Source organism: Anoplolepis gracilipes, chromosome 12 (genome assembly GCF_047496725.1).
Source record: "Anoplolepis gracilipes chromosome 12, ASM4749672v1, whole genome shotgun sequence".
NCBI classification, from domain to species: domain Eukaryota; kingdom Metazoa; phylum Arthropoda; class Insecta; order Hymenoptera; family Formicidae; genus Anoplolepis; species Anoplolepis gracilipes.
In genome coordinates, this window is record NC_132981.1 from 999,434 (window position 1) to 1,021,340 (window position 21,907).

At 27.0% G+C, this 21,907-nt stretch overlaps 2 protein-coding genes and 1 pseudogene across 5 annotated transcripts; 1 reads left to right on the top strand and 2 right to left on the bottom strand.

The window, feature by feature from the left end:
- Positions 1-958: 958 nt before the first annotated feature.
- LOC140671874 (antichymotrypsin-2) lies at positions 959-4,273 on the bottom strand. 3 transcript variants are annotated; one of them, XM_072903564.1, is made up of 9 exons: positions 4,013-4,273; positions 3,607-3,932; positions 3,096-3,231; positions 2,841-3,023; positions 2,560-2,770; positions 2,199-2,413; positions 1,934-2,113; positions 1,729-1,864; positions 959-1,658 (listed from the first exon to the last, which is right to left on the bottom strand). In XM_072903564.1, exons 3-9 carry the CDS (start codon positions 3,144-3,146, stop codon positions 1,492-1,494), a joined length of 1,143 nt encoding a protein of 380 aa, XP_072759665.1. In that variant the 5' UTR covers positions 3,147-3,231; positions 3,607-3,932; positions 4,013-4,273; the 3' UTR covers positions 959-1,491. The 3 variants fall into 3 exon arrangements, with proteins under 3 accessions (XP_072759665.1, XP_072759666.1, XP_072759667.1); XM_072903565.1 differs by lacking the exon at positions 3,607-3,932; XM_072903566.1 differs by lacking the exons at positions 3,607-3,932; positions 4,013-4,273 and having other exon boundaries at positions 2,841-2,953; positions 3,096-3,228.
- An 886-nt stretch (positions 4,274-5,159) lies between these two features.
- LOC140671727 (uncharacterized) lies at positions 5,160-7,224 on the bottom strand (annotated as a pseudogene).
- Positions 7,225-10,365: 3,141 nt separating this feature from the next.
- On the top strand, positions 10,366-21,052 carry Ringer (tubulin polymerization-promoting protein ringmaker). 2 transcript variants are annotated; one of them, XM_072903281.1, is made up of 5 exons: positions 10,366-10,537; positions 13,051-13,477; positions 15,348-15,669; positions 15,798-15,933; positions 19,453-21,052. In XM_072903281.1, exons 3-5 carry the CDS (start codon positions 15,356-15,358, stop codon positions 19,633-19,635), a joined length of 633 nt encoding a protein of 210 aa, XP_072759382.1. In that variant the 5' UTR covers positions 10,366-10,537; positions 13,051-13,477; positions 15,348-15,355; the 3' UTR covers positions 19,636-21,052. The 2 variants fall into 2 exon arrangements, with proteins under 2 accessions (XP_072759382.1, XP_072759381.1); XM_072903280.1 differs by lacking the exon at positions 13,051-13,477 and having other exon boundaries at positions 10,367-10,537.
- The last annotated feature ends 855 nt before the right edge of the window (positions 21,053-21,907 follow it).

Here is a 21,907-nt window from a genome sequence, read left to right on the forward strand (position 1 = left end):
CATGTACATTAACTTCATAAAGAGTTCTGATTTTAAGAAAATTAAAAAAATTTTTAAACAATTATTTTGTCCTAAAATCGCGTATTTTTTAATACAAAACTGAGATGCTGGTCGATTTTCGACAGTTCTGTTTATTTCAAAACAGTTCGCGTATAGTTTTGGCCATGTACATTAATTTCATAAAGAGTTCTGATGATAAGAACAATTAAAAAAATTTTTAAACAATTATTTTACCCTAAGATCGCGTATTTTTTAATATAAAACTGAGATGCTGGTCGATTTTCGACAGTTCTGTTTATTTCAAAACAGTTCTCGTATAGTTTTAGCCATGTACATTAATTTTGTAAAGAGTTCTGATCATAAGAACAATTTAAAAAATTTTTAAACAATTATTTTGCCCTAAAATCGCAATTTTTTAATACAAAACTGAGATGCTGGTCGATTTTCGACAGTTCTGTTTATTTCAAAACAGTTCTCGTATAGTTTTGGCCATGTACATTAATTTCATAGAGTTCTAATGATAAGAACATTAAAAAAATGTTTAAACAATTATTTTGCCCTAAGATCGCGTATTTTTTGATACAAAGCTGAGATGCTGGTCGATTTTAGACAGTTCTGTTTATTTCAAAACAGTTCTCGTATAGTTTTGGCCATGTACATTAATTTTATAAAGAGTTCTGATGATAAGAACAATTAAAAATATTTTTTTTTAGAAAAAATAAAATTGGTAGAAATGAGAGATTACTTATTATATGATTATATAAAACGAAATTTTGAATGACCACACAAATAGCAACGGAATCTCCATTTATTTTGATAAAACTTTTTCTTTCTATATTTATTTTAAAATAAACTTTCTGTATTAAATTTTTGAAAACCTCTAAATCTTATTATTTTTCGGAATAATCAAGAACTAATGTAAAATAATAATTTCTTAAGAATTAATGTAAAAAAATAATTCATATAAAATGCGATTTATTTAGATATTCTACATAATACAAGATATAATAAGCAATTCAGCATTTTTGTAAGTAATACGCAAATTGATCAATCTCATTCAAGCATATTCTTGAAAAATGTAAATTATTTATTAACGTTCTTAAACTTTATATACATATAAGAAAATCTTAAAAAATTTTAACTCTTTATACACATAATACTTGTAACATAAACTTTTAATAAACTTAATCCTCCGTCTACAACGTATATTATAATTTAACACTCTCTGCAACCTGAGACTTCTAACTTCATAGCAAGTTTTTATACTGTTCCCGAATATATAAAAATCTAAAATTCTTCATATATATATATATATATATATTTGTGAAAGCTTTAACAATAAGTTTTTATCATTGTAGAAAATAGTAATAAAATAGAATTGAATTCTATTTTATTTATTTTTTATAAATTTTAATCGAAATACAAAAATTTACATTTATCAAAATTGATTGCAATACCGACGGAGGGTTGAGAATATAATAAGAATAAAATTTATAATTCATCTTTACTAGGTACGGAAGATGAAGGCTCTATTTTTCGCATGCTTCCTAAAAATAGTGCAGTTTCGCTTGGCTTATGTTCGATTGCGAACATAAATGGACGATTTACCATAAACTTCATCGGTGAAATTACCATTCTTTTCAGCCTCGTTTGGACACCTACAGTCAATAATTTTCTATTGTAATATTTATATTTGCATCGAATTTTCTATTATTGACTGATATATACCTGTTACAACACCAGCTTCTGTACCTTCTTCGTTGACTTCTATAAAAATTTTTTGTACCACATCGCTCACTTTTAGAGAAAATTTTGAGAGACGTGTAAGATCGCAACCATCCGTGAACATTTTATTCATGCCAATCTGCAAATAAGAGTTTTTGTTTTTAAAATTTATCTGAATTCTCTCTTTCATATTTCACTAACTGCTTACCTTAGACAAATTATCTTTTAAATTAATACTAATTTCAAATTTAAATTTAGGTAAATATAATTCGAAATCGTCAGAAAATCTGCGTGTTTTTATCAATGTTTGCCAATCAAATTTTTCTTCTAAATCCTTCAATTCTGTCCCTTCATGTGGTAATAATACTATCATTACAATGTTATCATTCTGTAATATTGCAATTTATATTTAATATTATAACGTTATTCAATTTTATTCTAGAAAATTTTCTTTATAAATAATAATTATTTACAAAGTATGGTATTTCGATGAATTGCGTATTCCAAATTGGTACTTCACCATAAAAAAATGTCCCTTTTATAAACATTGTTGAGACAGGATATATTTCCTTTGTTGAAACTCGAAACATACCGTTGTGTGTATCGTTTTTGTTAAACGGTTTTAACCATCTACTGTTAAAATAAACAGCACTCACCAACATAATTTTTGTATCTTTGCTGATATCACCTAAAGTATTATTCATATAAAGTATTTGATTATTGAAAATGCTTTGCAAAAGCTATAGTTTATAATTATTATAATTTAACATATATATATTTAATTTAATAGATACATAATATTTAATTGTTAATCATAAATAAAATGTGATATACTTGGAGATATTATGTTGGTTATCTTATTGTATGTTGTTGCTTCAACCCATGAATTAATAATTTTCGCAGCATGTATGTTATCTTCAAAATTTATTTTTGAAATCGAAGATTTGAAAATATTTATGCACATTGATAAAAAGTCTCCTATTAGCTCAACTTCCTTTTGAATATATGCTGCATTTACTGCATGCAATGTGACATTTTCCATTTCCTAAAACATACTTAAATGTGTCATTTTTCAGAAGAATTATGTGTCATAGCATTTTTATTTTTCATCTTACATTTAATAAAACAATCAAAGTTTGAAATTTATCATTCAAAGTTTCTTCTGTATCAACATAGCCAAGAGCAGCCCTCATCTCTTCTAGTGTGGACCCTCCAGCGCCATTAGAAACTAAGGACAATATTATATGTAAGTTGAAAGGAGAAATTATTATATTCGTGCTGGTGTTTGCTGCTAAAGTCTATAACAAATAATAAATTACAAATTAAAAAACTCAAAACTTACATATAATAAGAACACATTGATTACATACCATATACAATGGACTTGTAAAATTGTCATTAAATGCCATAGCTAACTTCATTAAAAGATATGGATCTTTTTTTGACGTATCTCTAAAAGATATTGCTAGCGTATCAGGGATAGTACTAGCAATGATTATCACAAAGCTGCAAAGAATATAATTTATTACAAAATTAGAAACAGATTACTATTTCAAATAATATTAATAATTTATAACAAAGCAGAAAGAAAATATATATATATATATTTTTTCTTCTTTGTTATAAATTATCAATATATACAGTCGGACGTCTTATCCTACGACATTTTCAGTCCGGAATCTTCCCCTTAAACCTCTGATCCTACGATAAAAATTTGAGAGTAGGGATATAATTACCCTTTCGCGATCGTAGCATGAGAGGATTTTTTGTCGTAGGATAAGAGGTTTCGTAGCATAAGAGGGTCGTAGGATAAGAGGTCCGACTGTATATATGTACCCTCTTATTATATAAAACGTTTTTTTAATATCAGCATATCATTACCTGTTCTCTTAAACATTGTGATAATTGTGATTCTATGTATATAAATATGAAATATAATTATATTTCAAGTAAAATTAAAGAAAAATTATTAAACTTAATATATGTATATGTAGTCTCTGAGTCTCTCTTTATTTCCAGTTACGCATTAATGATAAATCATTATTTTAAATGCCTAATAATACTTCTAGTTAGTAATATTTCATCTAGAAATAGCTATAAAACTCAGAAATTTCCAAATACCACATTATTCGGTTAAATAATATATTTTAATTGAAATTATCTCCTTTTAAATTAGGTTAGGTCCTAGTTATATATATTAGCGCCAGCTGTTAAAACAAAAAACTGTTAAAAAAAACCGCGCAGAAAAGAACATATGATTTTCTTACGAAATTCAAACGAATCTTACGTAGTTTTAAAAATGATCTCGAGTTTATTTCAACAAAATTTCGATTTCCTCAGCTATCTAGAAAACTTTCCATGTAATATTTCAAGGACTTTCCTCTCTCGATATTTTGGAGTCCTTAACAACTTGAGATTACTGATGACAGCTGACGGCACACTGTGGGCGCGTTCGCGGAGACACTATATAGCGCTACCAACGTCGTTCTATCTTTGTTCAACTTTTAATGAGTAACAAAGATAGAACGACACTGGTAGCGCTATATAGGGTCTCCCCGAACGCGCCCTGTTACTTTATACATGTCTACCACTGTTTTGTATCAACAACCAACGACTGTTAGCTGTTAGCAGTGTTGTCATTTAGCAAATACATGTCACGCAGAAGAGACTGGAATCGTAAAAAAAGAGTTGATGAACTTTTCTTTATACATTTTCTTATAACCACACTTATAAATAATATCAAATATGACAATTTTTCGATTGCTACATATATGTTTATATTCTTTTCGACTAAATTTATTATAAATTATTGTTTATAGAATATACATAAAAAATAATAATAAAGCATTTGTAATAATGAATTTTATATGCGTAATAGATTATTATAAGAGACAAGCTTGTTATATAAACGCGATTTTATAACTTATTTAAAACATGATGAAAGAATTAAAATAAAAAAAACTGCTAAAGACAATATTCTTATATTAATTCTTTAAATAAAAAAGAATAATGTTTTAATATCTTATGTATATAACGCTAAAATATGTCGTAAACAATTCGTATACAAATTAAAATAAAGTTTGCTGAACAAAGCGTATTGGTATCAGTTTAAAATACCAAAAGTGTTTCATAATAACAATAACAAATAAAATCAATACGCGTGTATATACGTAAGTATAAAGAATAAATGTAAAAAAAAGGCACACTAAATGTTTAAGTTTAAATATTTTTGTTTAGAATTATAAAACTTTCGATATTTATTTAAAATTTAAAAATAAGTTTTTATTTAAAAACTGTATAGAAAAATTACTAATATATTGTATGTGTATATTTTGTGTATATACATATATATATATATATATATATATATATATATATATATATATATATATATATATTTATATGATTTGATACACATATGGAATTTTTTCTTTTATTTATGCAGAGTGAAACAAGTCCAGAAATCGAATCTTACATGTGTCAGGCAATTGTTTTTTCAAATACATAATAATTAAATGTGCAATCATATATAATTATTATATTTATTGATTAAATAAAATTTATTTCCTGATGTTAATGAACAAGCAACATTTTTGTACGCGTGCACAGAATCTGGCATAATAAATAATTTATCTCAACTATTGTATGGATGTTTAACACAATTATAAGCTTACAAGATTTACCAACAGTTATATTCATAATCAACCAACTCTGATTTTGCAGTCCCATATCAGATGATAAATTTTATTACTAATCTGACATTATGCGCTTTTTGAACAATTGACATAATTTTATTACATATTTCTTCTGAACAGAATGAATTTCTTGTAAGTTTGTAAGCAACAGTCTATTTTCATTTTGTAGAAATACTGCACAACATGAAAACAAGACTATACGTTGATAATTTATCAGAACTATCTAATCCCCCTGATAATTTCATAGTAGGTCGGCCAATAACTGACATGATTGAATTATCATATTGCAAACTTGATTTTATGGACATTCATCAATTAACAGCACAGCATGTTTTTCTTCAGGCAAATGATTGTATCTAAAATTAAATTATAAAATCATAAACAAATAGTAAACTATAAATGTTAAATATAAATATAAAAAGTTAAAAATGTTAAAAAAATGTTAAATATGAGTAAAAGATATTTGCAAAAAATTAAAAACAAGAAAAATTTTTTTATTACACATTATAAATACTAATAATTATTTAATTAAACATTATAAATACTAACTTTAATTTTTAACATATTGAAGATATCGTCAAATATACCTGGTTTAAATTTTAAATCTTGTGTTCGATTTTGCAGAATGTGAATACTTGGATACAGTAAGTTCTGTTGGCGCACTTCTTCGTAGCTTTTTTGTCCACATGCTGCATAAAGACTTAATGCTTCTGTAATTGTTTCCACAGACCATGATCCTCTTTGTATGTTATGTGTGATAAAGTCCTTTTAACCTTCGTTAAATATCTGGTTAAATTTCTTATTTCTTTTTTGCAATTTTCTTTTTAAAACACTATATTCCACCACAGCCTTATTCAAAGATTTCTTTAGTTTTTTAATATCTTCTTCATAATTTTTTATTTTTTCATCTAGTTTTTCATTTGATGCAATATCTCTCATTATCACACTAGTTATTTTAGAATGTCCTGATTCATTAACACCATGATCTGCAGATCCAATTTCTAGCTCGGCAATAACATTGTCACCATTATTGACATTGCTGCAGACATTTTTATTCAAATTATTTGTATTGCCCTCATGTTCATCTGCAAATATTTATTTCAAACATTATAATATCAATTACATTACATATACAGCAATGTACAATATAGCATATATACTCATAAGAAAATGATTCAGATAATTATATCTGAACCATATACCTTTCTTATATTCCATATACCTTTCTATATTTAAGTATTATTGAAGTATGTGAAATTTACGAGAATTATTTATATTCTTACCATCATTGGTACTATATTTTACTTTTTTGGAATTATTTTCTTCTTCAGTATCCATATTATCATTTTCTATTGCGTCTTTGTATAATAAGTTGGGTATTGCAAATGGATAGAGCAATTTTCTACCATCTGCTCGATTTTTCTCGAATTGATTTTCATCAAAATGCACCTGTAAAATTGATGTAATAATTATTATTGTAGTACATAATGTTTAACGCGATTATAATTCATAATTCATTAATACCTCACAAATTTCAGCCCTTTGTGGTAATATGTTTCTTCCAATTAATTGAAGCCATTTTTGTCTTCTTTCAATATTTTTCGTTCCAGTTGGTACACGAAATAATCTAAATCCTCGTTCACTTCGATTATTACAGTCTTTTACACAACAACCCGGCATTTTGCTCTTCTTATCTCTTGATCATCTCCGAAGAAAATTCCGTACAATAGGAGGTTAGGTCACAGTATATACAGTATACAGTAGCTCAACTCTGTCAATTTCAGCGTACCTAAAATTAAACTGCACATGCGCGGACTTGATAGATAACCAATCGTGGCAGAATAATCTTCTGTCTTTGTTCCTCTTTATTTACGCTCTCTCTCAATCTTATGGATATATGCATATATATATATATATATATATATATATATATATATATATATATAAAATATTGTCTGCTGATTAAGATAAAGTATTTAGCGTTAAAATCTAAAATATTTGTTATTTTTGAAAATATAACACATTTGTCTACAAAAAAAATCTGCTGTAAACATATAAATAACGTATAATAAATTTTTTTTTAATTGTATATTGTATATATTTTCTGTATAAAAGAAAGAGAGAGAGAGAATCAAAATTTTTTTAAATAGAATATATATACAATTGGACCTCTTATCCTACGACATTTTCGGTCCGGAATTTCCCCTTAAGGGTCGACAGGACCGACGAGAAAATTCTAGCGTCACTGTCACCAACGTTGAGAAATGAATTCTTATTTAATGTATTGGTGTATGTCTGTATACGTACAAACATCATTGCATTTTAAGAGAGACAGAGACGACATTATTGTCTTTCATTGTCTCTTCCTAGCAAGCGGTGCTGCCAATTCAATTTCTTACAATTAGTTGCACTTGCACTTTAGGTACATATACAATATTCTATTCGGTAATATTTTGCCTCGAAGAAGTTATATTTCTTTATAAAACTTTTTTTGCTACATTTCTTGTAAAGTTTATTACCCCGCTAAAGAGCCGGATTTTGCATTTTGGCTTTTAAAAAATTTATAATAATTACATTCGGTGCACCTGGTCTGTATACTTCATTCACGATCAGTATACCTTATTCATGTCAATTTTATGAAATTTTATTTTAAGCCTTTTTTCCAAAAAATCTCTTTAGCGGGCTGCGAGAAATCCTCCTGAATAAGAATATCATTGTTAAATATAATTCTTTCTTAATTTATAGCCGAAATATCGTCGAAAAGAATTTGTAGTTCCGAAGTCTCCGCATGAGGTTAGGTTAGGTCTCCACCGTGGGTCTCCACCCTTAAGGGTCGACAGGACCACAGCCATATAGATGTCTGTGTGTTGGCTCCATAAAGTTAGCCGAATCACTTTGATTTTTTTAGAATTAAAATTAACTAATCGTTTGGTGGTAGTTTGGTGGTGATTGGTAGTCTAATTAAAACGTTTGGTGGTTCATCGTTTTTTTTTAATTAAATAATTAAAATTTCGAAGTAAAGTTAGCCGAATATTTTTATTTTTCGTCCAATCGAGTTAAACAAGAGCATATTCGATGCAGAATCGTTAGGTGGTCACGAATAAATTCTTTACAACGTTTGGTGGTCCATAGTTTATCCGAAAAATGAAAAAAATCATGTGCGGTAAAATGACGACGGGCGATGTATAATGACATGGACGTGCGCTGCGGTCACGCGCGCATGCGTTTTAGTAACTTATACAAAATTTTAAATAAATCTTTTTTAATTTTAAATAAATTCTTTTTAATAATGTAGCTATGCAAGTTGCAAACCCATGTAGAATTGTATATGCATTGCAAAGTACATGCTTAGATGGGAGTACATAGGGGGACAGGGCGAAGCCCCGTCCCCATAAAAAAATATAACAAAACTTGAGAGCGTAGAAACTACCAAGGCTGATAGTACTACCTAAAATATATATTTTTTTTATATTTTTATAATTCTGTTTACTCATTTATATAAATGTAACATTGCTACTCAATTTGACTTTACCATTATGACAATGTCACTTTTTAAATTTCGTTTAGATTAAATTATATTTTTACTTTTATATGAACATGTCTTTAACTGATATTAATTTTCTTGCTCCTATTATGCCTATTTTATAAGATTATTTATTGATTTATTTATTTATTCATTATTTAACAAGAAAATTTAAAATACAGTTTTAATGGAGAAAATGTACGGTAAGAATGAAGGTCTCATGGCATGTTACGCTCCTAAGTACTCCGGCCGCGCGCCGTCTGATTAGTTAACTTTAATTAACTCGATAAATAATGGTCTGACAATGAGCCAAAATCGGAAAAGAAACTTTTTATTCAAAATTCCACCTTCTTTCACCCCCTAAAGTATTAATTGAGAGTTACAGAACATCCTGTATATATGTTTGGATTATATATTTCTTTTTTGTGAAATTCTGTTGATAGAACTGATTATAAAAAGGATGAATATAAAAAAAGGATGTAAAAGAAAGATGTCATCAAAAGCTATAAAAAATAATCTCATTGAATTTCTTATTGCTCACGAAGAAAGATTATCATTATAAATGTATAAATAACGCGAATAGTTTTATGAAAAATTACAAACAAGAATAATTAAAAAAGTTAATCTTATATATTTTTTATTTAATATTTTCTGAACAATATTTTTAATAATTTTAATATTTTGTAAATAAATATGTTTAATTCTCTTCTTATATTTAGAATTTTCACTGTTAAAAATGTTAGATGAATAAAGAGGTTTTCTAGAAATTATAAATATTGAAAAATTTGCATAAAAATAAAAAATTCGAAACAATTAATTCCGAGTATTTCGCAGAAATGATATGAATAGCAAATAATTTTGGAACTCTCTCCAAATATTTCGTATGATGAAAAATTGCGACCCAAAAGATATGTATAGTATATAAGGTGAGGAAAAAGTATAGAAACATCTGAAAAATCTTGAAAAATATAAGTTTTACGGAAAAATATTTCAGATAAAAGTTGTGTAGTTTTAAGAGGAACATAAGATGGTGTCATTGATTTGACATTGAATAGTCGCTTAAAGGTCACATGAAGATCATCTTCAATTTTTTAAATGGAACACTCTATTTGTAATTACATATTCTTGTAGCTTACTTTGATAGTTTTTCAAAACACTATAATAAAACTTCTTTTGGTTAAGATTTTCCTGAGATATTTTAAAGTTTGTTATAATATTTTTTAATATAAAATATGAAATAAATAAAAAAAATGAATAGATCTTGTCTTAGATGGCCGAATCCTTCCTCGACTTTGCCTTAGATTCTTTTTCTGTAAAACTTATATTTTTTGAAATTTTTCAGGGTTTCCATATTTTTTTTTCACCCTATATATATGTATTTGTTGTGAGTGGGGACAGCATTCGTAGCAGCGAGCAGCGACGCGACGATTCAGTTTTCAGTCTTACTCGCAGCTTTATTCTAACCAGATCTAGCTGGAGTTACGGAAATGAGTGGAGTTTACATCGGCCGATAAAAATTTATCAATTAATAAACGTTCCACTTATGAAGATTTTTAGAAAAAAAGGGTAACTCTCAGCGAGGACAATTAAACAGGTGAACAGTTCTATCAATACTAAATATTTGATCTTATAGAATTAAAAATCTCTATCGATTTTTTTCATTTATTACATTTACAAATTTGTAAATTTTAAATCTTTTTCATTATAAATTATTACAAAAACAATTGTGATAATATTTTTTTTAATTTACAATGATTGTTACTCGCATAGAACGTATGTAGCAGAGACACAAGTAAACATGAATAAATTCCAGCAGTACTTTACAGCGATGAATATAAATAGCTGAACTTGTAAGAACAACCGGTGTGTGTTTACTAAAGATAAGGACAAAGGACAACCGACTAGAAGCAGGAAGTTATTGAATGACGCGTTTATATACGAAAGCTATTTTAATACGCATACTAACATTCACAAGAGTTTTTGTCAAAATAAAATTTTTTTAAGTAAAACTGCTATAGCGCGAATGACGTCGTATATATATTATAATGTTGAGAAGAAATTTGAAACGCGAGAACGCCAACGCAATAGTAGATTTTGGCACTCTAGGTATATGACTTGAATTAGAAACCCTATGCTTGTACCTGAGAATTGCAACTTGATTTAAAGATTATTTGCAACGTTGAGGCTTTATTCCTGCGCGGACAATCCAGCAAGGTTAATTGTAAGTGACAAAATGTGTATTTAAAGCAGATTTTTGCACTTGAGCCTTCCTTAAAGATTTAAGGACTCAAACTACTTTAACAGTATGAAAACTTGATAAATTTTATAATTTTTTTCAAAGAATATTAAAAATCGTGATCGTTTTTTTTATATATGTTTTCATTAACGTTTATTCAATATTTTTAAAACAGTTAAGTCAGTATTTTTAAATCTTATATTTAGCTTTTTTAATTCAGTATATAAGCTCTGTTTGAAAATATATAGTTTGATGATATAGCATGTTGCTCCTCCTGTAATTGTTTAAAATAAGTAATATAGTCATATTCTATAGAATATTTATATTAAAGCTAATTTCATTAGAGAAAATTGAAAAATAATAAAGTAGTTATTATTTTAAAAATATATATTTTAATTTTACTGAAACTTTATTTATTTTTTGAAAATTAGAAAAATATTAATTATTAATTTTTTAAATTATATCTAATAGCGTTTTCGATTGAAGCAGATTTAATTGTTCCGGGAGCGAATAATGACGTCATTGCATCGTCTCTGCCAATAAAAGACTTGAATTCATGGTAAAATAATTCGGATTGGATTAAAATCTGTTCAATGGAAAACGCTATAAGTTCAGTATCAAAAAAAGAGTTCTTTTTCATTAAAAAAAATTAAATTATTTAATCCGTTAGTTTTCAAGATATGTGTCACAAATGCCAATTTTGAAAGTGTTTTGAGAAAAATGTGTTTTCAAATTTTTCAAAATGCAACACCTGCACGCCATCCTATTCAAAGTCTTATAACTTCGTCAATTTTATAAATTTTTTAAATAAAATTTGAAAGATATCTTTAAACATCATACTCTCAGAAAATGTAAAAAAAATATTGATTTTATTTACATTCTAAAATAGATTGCCCTTAGCAATGCTTTTGACATAGCGCAAAAGGTATGGTGTTTTTTCTATTTTTTAGTCGTATAGAACGTTTAAGGGGTCATGCTCAGTCACAAAGCCGAAAAAACGTGATTTTTGGGAATTTTTTTTCTTAAAAACTGTAAGACTTAAAAAAAGTTTTTATATTTAAAGAGAGTATGTTTTTATAAATTTTACATAATTTTTTTAATAAAAAAATATTAATAAATAAAAAACATATAACAATTCTTTCGGAGATCCTTTTAAAAAACTTGTTTTACGGTGATCACTGTTGCTCGGATCTGGATCATCAGAAATAAAAAATTCATAAAGATTTATTTAATATATTAAATTATCTAGTCCTTGAACAAACAGTTTTCCGAAATATTGATTTGGGACAAAATGGCGGATGTCTAAAGTTAAACTTTCGATTTTTGATGAAAAAAATCACTCGATTTTCGTCAATTTAAAAAAAAAACTATACATCAAAAGAAAAAAATCCTTCCTTCAAGGACTAGTTTTTTATATCTAAAATAAGCCTGTAAAGTTTGAAATAAATCGATACAATAGTTTTCGAGCTATGATGGTCGCTGATTTTAAAAAATGCGGTTTTAAGAAAAACACATTTAAAGTTTCAAAACAGGTTTATACTTAAATAAAATATTCATGTTTTAACTTACATAGAATCATTTCAGGCCCGTATAATAAATTTTTGTAGCCTCTAAAACATCAATTTGATGCTGCCGACGAAGCATTCTTCCCTGCGTGCAGTTGCTGCACTATACTTGCTCCTAACAATCGAGCCCGGAGCATACTTTGACTACTTGTAACTTCGTGAATTTTATTCGGATTAACTTGAAACTTACAGGGAATATTCTCCAGATGTTATATTTACGGAAAATGTTAAAACCCCAAAATTTATTTTTTTCAAATTTCTGACTGAGCATGACCCTTTAATTCTCTCTGAACCATCCGGATGCAGTTCTCTTCCTGCGTTTCGGCAGAAAGCAGCTGTCGGATGATGGAACGCAGTTTCGAAGATGCGGGAGGGTGATTGCGTGCTTTCCGGGGCGAGAAGATCGATAGAATACATGCGCGTCTGGCCGTGTCGCGACGCGCACGAGTTGCCCGAAACGCAACACAACGCAACGCGACGCAATCTGCGTTCGCTCTCGAATTTGTGCGCGTAAAAAGTCAGCAAAATCATTTTTGAGATACGCTTTAGCCTGACGAACGAATGAGATCGCGCGAAACGCGTTAATCTCTTTTTTTCCTTCGAGCTCGACGGTACCCCTACGTCAAAACGTCATCGTCGTCTGCGACAGAATTAATATCAACGCGCACATACTGACCTAGAAACGCTAAACGGATCGTCATCGTTGCTTCTCCCTCAATAGCCAACAGGCGCGGTGAGTCTATTTTCTCGATCGAACTGCGGAAATAATAATAGAGATAATAATAATATAGGTATTTCTAAGTGAGTAATAATCTCTAACAAGTAGTATATAGAAAAAAAATATGCCCTTGTCGAATAGTGTTATTATAGTGTGTCATCTTGAGTTTGACATTTGGTGATCACGATGATGTTACTTAATCGACATCGCACTTTGACTGACCGATGACGCTAATTACGTTAACGCATGACGCTCGTAATACCTATTTATAGACGTGAAATAACGTTATCCTCATACACACGTTTTTCTGCGCACCGCATTCTGACGTTTTGACAGACATTCACGCTTGTATTTATATATACACTTATGATAAAACAAAATATTTTGTATTTGTATTTTATACTATTTCTATTTTTATTAATTTATGCATATATATAAATTAATAAAAATATAAATATAATATATATATAGTGTTATTAATAATTTTTTTATTTTAAAATTATATACATATATATAATAAATTGTGAAGTTAATAAGATAGCTGCACAAACAGAAAAATATTGCAAAATTCTTATGAAATATAATCTAAACAAATATCTTAAAAGGCATTTTGTTATAATGTACCAGACTTAAGATATTTATTATGCGGTATCACTCTCGACGATATGTGTTTACAACGTATGCAACCACATGTTGGCCCTGAGTAAAATTTTCTATAATAACGTTAGACTTTTCTTTCTAATAATCTGTAGCCATCTCTTTAGGCAGATAAAAACCAAGTAAAATATTTAATTTCATGAAATCTTATATAATAAATATTTATTGTTAAATTGAATATGAATTTGCAACGAGGAACTACAGATTTTTTATTAAAATTACTATATATTTTCTTTATACCAATTGATTTTTCTCATTATTTTGTACATAAAAGTGAAACGAAATAATCGAAAAATGAATTTTCTGCGAAATATTTCATAATTTCTGTAAAATTATGTCAAATTAAAACATAAAATATTTCGTAAACTATTCAATTTTTGGCTATCCTATTCTTTTAACTTTTTACGTCAAATATTGTGAGAAATAAATTTGCATAAAAAAATCAAAATGATTTCATTTTTAAAAATATGACTTTAAAAAATGATTCTAAATTTAAAAATTAAATATTATCAACTTTTTTCTCTCTCAAAACCCTATAAATTTTGTTTAAAACATTTACACTATTATCATACTATTATACGACATCACACAAGTTTTAGAGAAAACACCTTGTAACACTTTATGTGAAACACTCTATACATACTGTTAATCAATCTTGCAGAGATACATTTCTGATAAATAATTCCGCTGATATGACATTGATAGAATAAATTTTATCGTACGCCTAAGATCTTGTCAAACGGTTTTTTGCAACAAATATTAATTACATCAAAGATTACTACATCACAAGACTACTACTCAACGAAACGAAAGTTAATATACTATTCTTACAACTGTAATGTCGATCGTAATAGTATCAGTATAACTTTGAAAAAGAATATGTATAATAAACGAAGATGCAACAGTTGGATAGACACTGGCTCATCGATTATATTATCTACCGACAGACTAAAGAAATAGCACACACAATTTTTTTTTACTAAAAACTAGTTCATCAAAGAAAAAAAAAGTATAATTTATGAAAAATTATAAAATAATGTTAATTTTATTTGTAAAAAATTTATTTTTTTCCAAATTTTAATCATTATAATAATATAAATAAATATATATATGTATATATATATATATATATATATAATCAAAATATACATGATATAAATGTTGTTTTTGATCTGTTGTTGACAGTTATTGCATATTCAACTGAGTGGACAACAAATTTTTGTTTTAGCGATCACAATGTCAGCGGAGAAGTGTGATACTGACACTGAGAAAAATGAAGCTGTCAATGACGTCACGACTTCGGTCGCGAATGAAGTTACAAATTTGAAAATCGAAGATGGTTCAACGAGTTCGACGCCAAGCAGTCCCGGTGCTACCGAATCGGGTAGCTTTTTAGCGAGCTTCAAAGCGTTCTCCAAATTCGGCGATCCAAAGAGTGACGGCAAACTAATCACATTAAGTCAAAGTGACAAATGGATGAAGCAAGCAAAGGTGATCGATGGAAAGAAGATCACTACCACAGATACGGGAATTTACTTCAAAAAGCACAAGTATATGTCTTTCGAAAAATTAATTTTATTATGTTTATTTTATTGTTATCTCTCTTGTTCTAAAGTTATACAATTATAATGTAACTTAATCCTACATTAATATAATTTTTTTGTTATATCAATCATAGATCCACAAAGCTCGGTCTTGAACAATATAAAGCGTTTCTCGACGAATTGGCCAAAAGTAAGAAAGTGGAATTGTCGGAAATAAAAAAGAAAATGGCCAACTGTGGACCACCTGGTGTTTCAACTGGCTCCGGCGCAGTGCGTATATTAAACTTATTTATATCACATTTATCTTTATATTTCAATATCACCGAGTTTCACACTTAAATTTTATTATATGCTCGTATTAGAACTATACAATTCATTCTTTTTTATCCTTGATTTAACTTAAAAGACTGCAAGATTTATTTTAATTTATAAATATTTTGTTTTAAAAAACAATATATTTATATATTAGTGCATAACTTGCAAAATTTAGTGCTGATTTCGAGACATTATGACCTCTTGCAATTTTAGTACAAATAGAATTTAAAGTTTTCAAGTTTTCTCGAATTATGTTTCTGGAGAGAATTTATTTATATATAATTATATATAATTGTATATATAAAATATGTCTACACATAATATTTTTTCTTTTTCTCTTGTATGGTCTTTGTTCGCTTACATAAAAAAAAATACTAAGAAAACAGTTGGTTTCGTATTGTTTTTTAAGTAATGTTTGCAATTAAATTACTTATATAATTCTATGTGTATAATTTTCTACAATATAATATATACATATAATATTCTATAATATAATAACATAAATAATTATATATATTTAGATATATGATTATATGTGGCCAATTTTTTTGCAGACAAGTTTGTACGTGTATAATCTTTTAATCTAATCATAAATTTTATTTTTTATTAATTACAATAACAACAGTTATTCTTTTCATTATTTTTTTTGTAATAAAAAAAGAGAAGGAGAGAGAGAGCATATTTTATAAACATACTCTATGAATATATATAGGCATTTTTTCTTGGTTTACCATTTATAGATTTTTATGATTATTAATTATGAACTTGAGATTTAAGTTATAAAATTTATTAAATTAAAAGTAAATTATAAATCTAATAATAGTAAATTTCAATATAGTAACTATTAAGTAAGTAATTTATGATACACAATTTTATGTCGACAATGTAGAGTCACATTTCATATTTTTGAAGTCGCTAGTTACAAACTAAAAGTCAAAATTATAGAAACAATAAAAGTTAAGAAAGACTGTATAAAAAAAAAAAAAAAAAAGAAAACATAAGTCTAGATGGCAAATCAAAGCTAAGCGTAGAAGGTTGTGAAACAAATCTTCCAAATTTTTCAAGAAAAAAGAACCATTTAATAAATGAATGTTCCGATCCGTCTTCGGATCGTCTTCAGCAAGATTAAAAATATAGATACACATTATAAATTTAAAATTGTAATTAAAAAAAATTGTAAATACTGAACTTTTTATTGAAATTAAATGAATATTCTTAAAATACACTACGCAAAAAAATTAAAGGGCTACTTTCTTTATGTAAAGAAAGGCCAATTTTCAAGTAGTTGCAATTTCCTTAAAAATAATCAGAATAAGAACAAAAAAGCGTTCCAAAGCTTCAAGTTTCTAGTTTCAGAATCCTAAATGAATTTGTATTCTTTCTATTTGTTACAAAATTACATTGTAAGAAGAAGAAATTCTAGCACGATTTCATTAATTGGATGTTAGAGTAGAATTTTAGCTTTAATTTCTTTTTTTAATGAATGTTCCATGATTTTTTTTTGCCGAGATGTTTATTATTAAAGCAAAATCAAGCTATTGACTTTGAATATTTATAACTAGTGAAAAAATGATTATACAATAATCATAAAAGAAGCAAGTTAAAGAGAAAAGTTAGCATTTTAAAATGCTTTTATTGTTTTTTCAATCATTATTCATTTTAAAGTGTAATTGTTACTTAAAAATCAAGTAAAAATTGCACTTTTATTTTTTTTATTTAAATCAATGAAAGTTAACGAAAAAAACTCTAAAATTTTCATAAACTCTACAACATTTACAAGTAAAAAGCATTCCAGTTACTCGTACAAAAGGCCGAAGTGTTACGTTTTTTCTATACATTTCAAAAACTTCAATTAATAATTATTTTATGATTATTTTTTCACTAGTTATAAGCGTTCAACGTCAATAGCTTGATTCTGCTTTAATAATAAACATCTCGGCAAAAAAAAATTATAGAACATTTGTTTAAAAAAAAAATTAAAGCTAAAATTTTGCTCTTTAATGTTCAATTAATGATATCGTGCTAAGATTTTTTTTAATTCGGTATTCTTGGACAAACTTGAAAAAGTTGTTCACTCGACGGACGTCGCTTTCTTATAATGTAATTTTGTAACAAATAGAAAGAATTGAAAGTCATTTAAAGATTCTAAAACTAGAAACTTTAAGGATGTTTAGTACCTATTTTTAAAAATATAGGAATTTAATAAAATTTGCACAGATTGTTCTGATACATGTTCAGAGACTTATAAAAAACCTGGAGTTGATTCACTGAAGCAATCAAAAGTTATAAGGATTTTAATTTGTAATGAATTTACCCGTTGATATTATTATAAATATAATTATTTTGTGGAGCTAATTATAAGTAAAAGTATTAATATAATTATTTATATAAATAAGTATAAATATAATTATTTCTGTCCTTTTTAGCTGTTAAATTGAAATACAATTGCAGATTTTCTATCTTATAAAAAACCTGTGATTGTGTTGATTTAAGAGCTAAAATAGATAGAAATAATAATAGGAATTTATTTAAAATTTGCAAAAATATAGTTTAAATATAGAGGAAATATTTGATTACATAATTTTGGTCAAGTACTGACTAGTTCAAAAGATATTGAATATAATTTTCTCAATTTCGTCCTATTATCCGAGATGACATATTATTTATTGTGAAAACGTGGCATCATAGCATTCAGCTGAGCCTTCTTTTGACATTTTAAATAGTCTATCTTTTCATCTGAAGAAGCCTCTATATACAAACGTGTAAACGAGAAGCGACTAGGGCTCATATGTCAATTTGCAATTTAACCAACTTATGAAAAATTACCATGTTGCAACATTTCTTTCTTTTCGGAGAAATGACAAATTATTAAAATTATCAAAGAAATAGTTAAAAATCTTCTATATTTTGTCATTATTCACTATTATAATTTTTATTCTGACATTTTAAATTACTCTGTACGAGTAAATTCTTTTATTTTTATAATTCAAATTTTGTGCTGTAATATTGAAATCGAGGTATCGTCAATGATAAAAGTTTCTCATTATAATTTAAGAAACACGAAAATTCTCCGAAAAAAAGCAACAGAAGTTAGAAAATACATTTCTACACCCTAGCTATGAATAAATAATAAGATTTTATGCAATCTTTATAATAATCATATACTGAGATATATGAAAAAAGTATATATTCGTCAATTTCGACTACTTTTTGCTCCGATTGTAGGTGCTAAACATTCTTAAGCTCCAAAACGCTTTTTTATTAATCTTATTCCAATTATTTTTAAAAAAGTTGCAACTACTTGAAAATTGGCCTTTTTTATATAAAGGAAAGTGGCCCTTTAATTTTTTGCGTAGTATATATATATTTTTTTCTTTTTAACTTTAAAGATTTATCTACGATTATGATTTTTATCATGATATAGCTCAATGATGTTTTGCGGTATCTATAATCTCATTTTAATATGATTTATAGGCTGGAAAAGCAGCATCGACAGTCGACAGACTAACCGACGTCAGTAAATACACCGGCTCCCATAAGCAACGTTTTGATGAAACCGGAAAGGGTAAAGGCATAGCAGGTCGCAAAGACGTAGCAGACGCGTCCGGATATGTTCAAGGCTACCAAAACAAAGACACATACAGCAAGGCTCACTAGTACTCATCCTTTGATGATAGACCTATATATCTTTAAAGACACGCTGCTCTATCGATGATCTGGCAGATATTTCGAAAATCCATCTGACATAATTGGAACGTATCAAGATGTAATATTGCGCTTAACGATTTCTGCCAGATCACTGACAATACGTTTGCAGCAATCGTATTCTTACGATACTTCCATTCTTGTTATTTATTTTGCGTTTTTTACGATTAAATTTTCTAACACACATGACAGGTTTCGATGAGAATGTTATTTCTTTTTTAGTAACTGACTTATTCAGTTAACTAAATCTATTTATTCTTTGCAATTCGTCTAGATATTTCTTGTTATTCTTTTTGTTTAATCTTGTTGATCACTAGATGATACGATTAATAATTAACTTTGAGTTTTTTATGTTTTATTTTGTTCGTGGGATTCTTGGGAGAATGTAGAATATATATAACTTAATATATATAAAACCACTAATAAGTATTCAGTCTATTTATAAAGTCTACATTATATGTATACGTAATATAGATAATATGTATCGTGTCACATAATTTTTTTTCACATTTGTTAATAAATAAATAAATTCTTCGGAATTTTTGCACAATTTAATAAAGCAAGCTGATACAATCAATTTCGATACAAAAATATTTGCTGTTACAGCTGTATAACATGTATAAGGCAAAATTATATGGCATTTATTATGAATCTTGCACAAACTTACACTTTTGCGTAAAAATGAGATTATATATATATATATATATATATATATATATATATGCAACTATTGTATATAAAAAAGATATACATAACACTCTTTAACTGAAGAACTAGTCATGTTTAATTCTCGCAATTGTACCTAATTATTATATATATTAATTATCGATTTTATTTATATAGAGAATAATATATACTTATCTTTCGATAAAATGTAATAAACATAAGCATGAAAATCGTCTGCTATACAATACAATATTGACCGAAAATATTGACATATGTATACATGTAAATGTGGCGGTAAAAAAATATTTAATGTATAATTGGACAAATTATTTTCTACCATGTATATGTAAAAAATATTTTTCTGCATATTAAATATTAATTAAATGTATCGAGAAACAGCATTTTACTCGCTAACAGTACATTAATTATATACACATACACGAAGTGTGTGCGATATTAAGTTTTTTAGCGCCGTTACTTTTAAATGATGCACATTAAATGTAATATCTATATAACTAAATGAAGTGTACTTACTGTATCTTTAATTATCGGTGCATTCGCGCTTGTAACACATATTTGAGACCAAATTTTGTAATCTAAATCTTATACAATTAGATGTCGATGCACTTAATTGTATACGATCGAACTTTGTTTTGCTAATGATTTTCGCGTACGAATTATATACATATATATAAAAATTATAGTCATAATAATTCCTTTTTTCTATCCTTTCTTTATTATTTTATTAGAGTAAGAAAGACAAAAGATATGCCTATCGATAATCTCACCTGTCATATAGACATATAGATATGTCAAGTTATAAATATTATAAAATTATAAAGTTATAAAAAATTTTTATTGTTGCAATGGTAAGTAAAAACATCATACTTATGAGTGTTCTTTTAAATTTGCTATTTACTTATTATTTATTGTTACATTGCAACAATGTCTATGTAATAGAATAAAAAAGCAACAAATAAAAAATACAGTTTTAATAATTTTGTTTTTTTATTTATTACATTATTTATTCGAAAAATTTTTTATTTTGATTGAAATAAATTATTTTATCTTTACATAATCAACTTTAAAAGGATTTCTATAATAATGAAATTGATAGGTATTTATTAAAGTCATATTTCTGAGTAACCTTTAAAAGAAATTCTCGCCGTCGTCATTCATTGTTTATTAAAAATTTATTGACAAATAAAAGTTCATGAAAAATTAGAATGAAACATAGACTAAAAATTATAATTTTGGATATATAATTTAATATACAAAAATGAATATATTATTATTTTTAATATATAATGAACCTTTGAGTTTGTGACGACTAATTTAAAGTACTTCACTTTTAAAAATTAAAAAAAAAAATTTAAACATCTTTGGTCTATTAATTTTTATTAATCTTGTAGCTTACAAAGAGAAAGGATTTTTAAATAACTAGATATTACAGGTGCACGCTTTGCGCGCGCTATTTCTTATGCAGTATGTCTTCAATTTAAATGGCAAAACTTCGGGAGCGTGTAGGGGACCGAAAAACTAAAACAAAAAGTCCTTT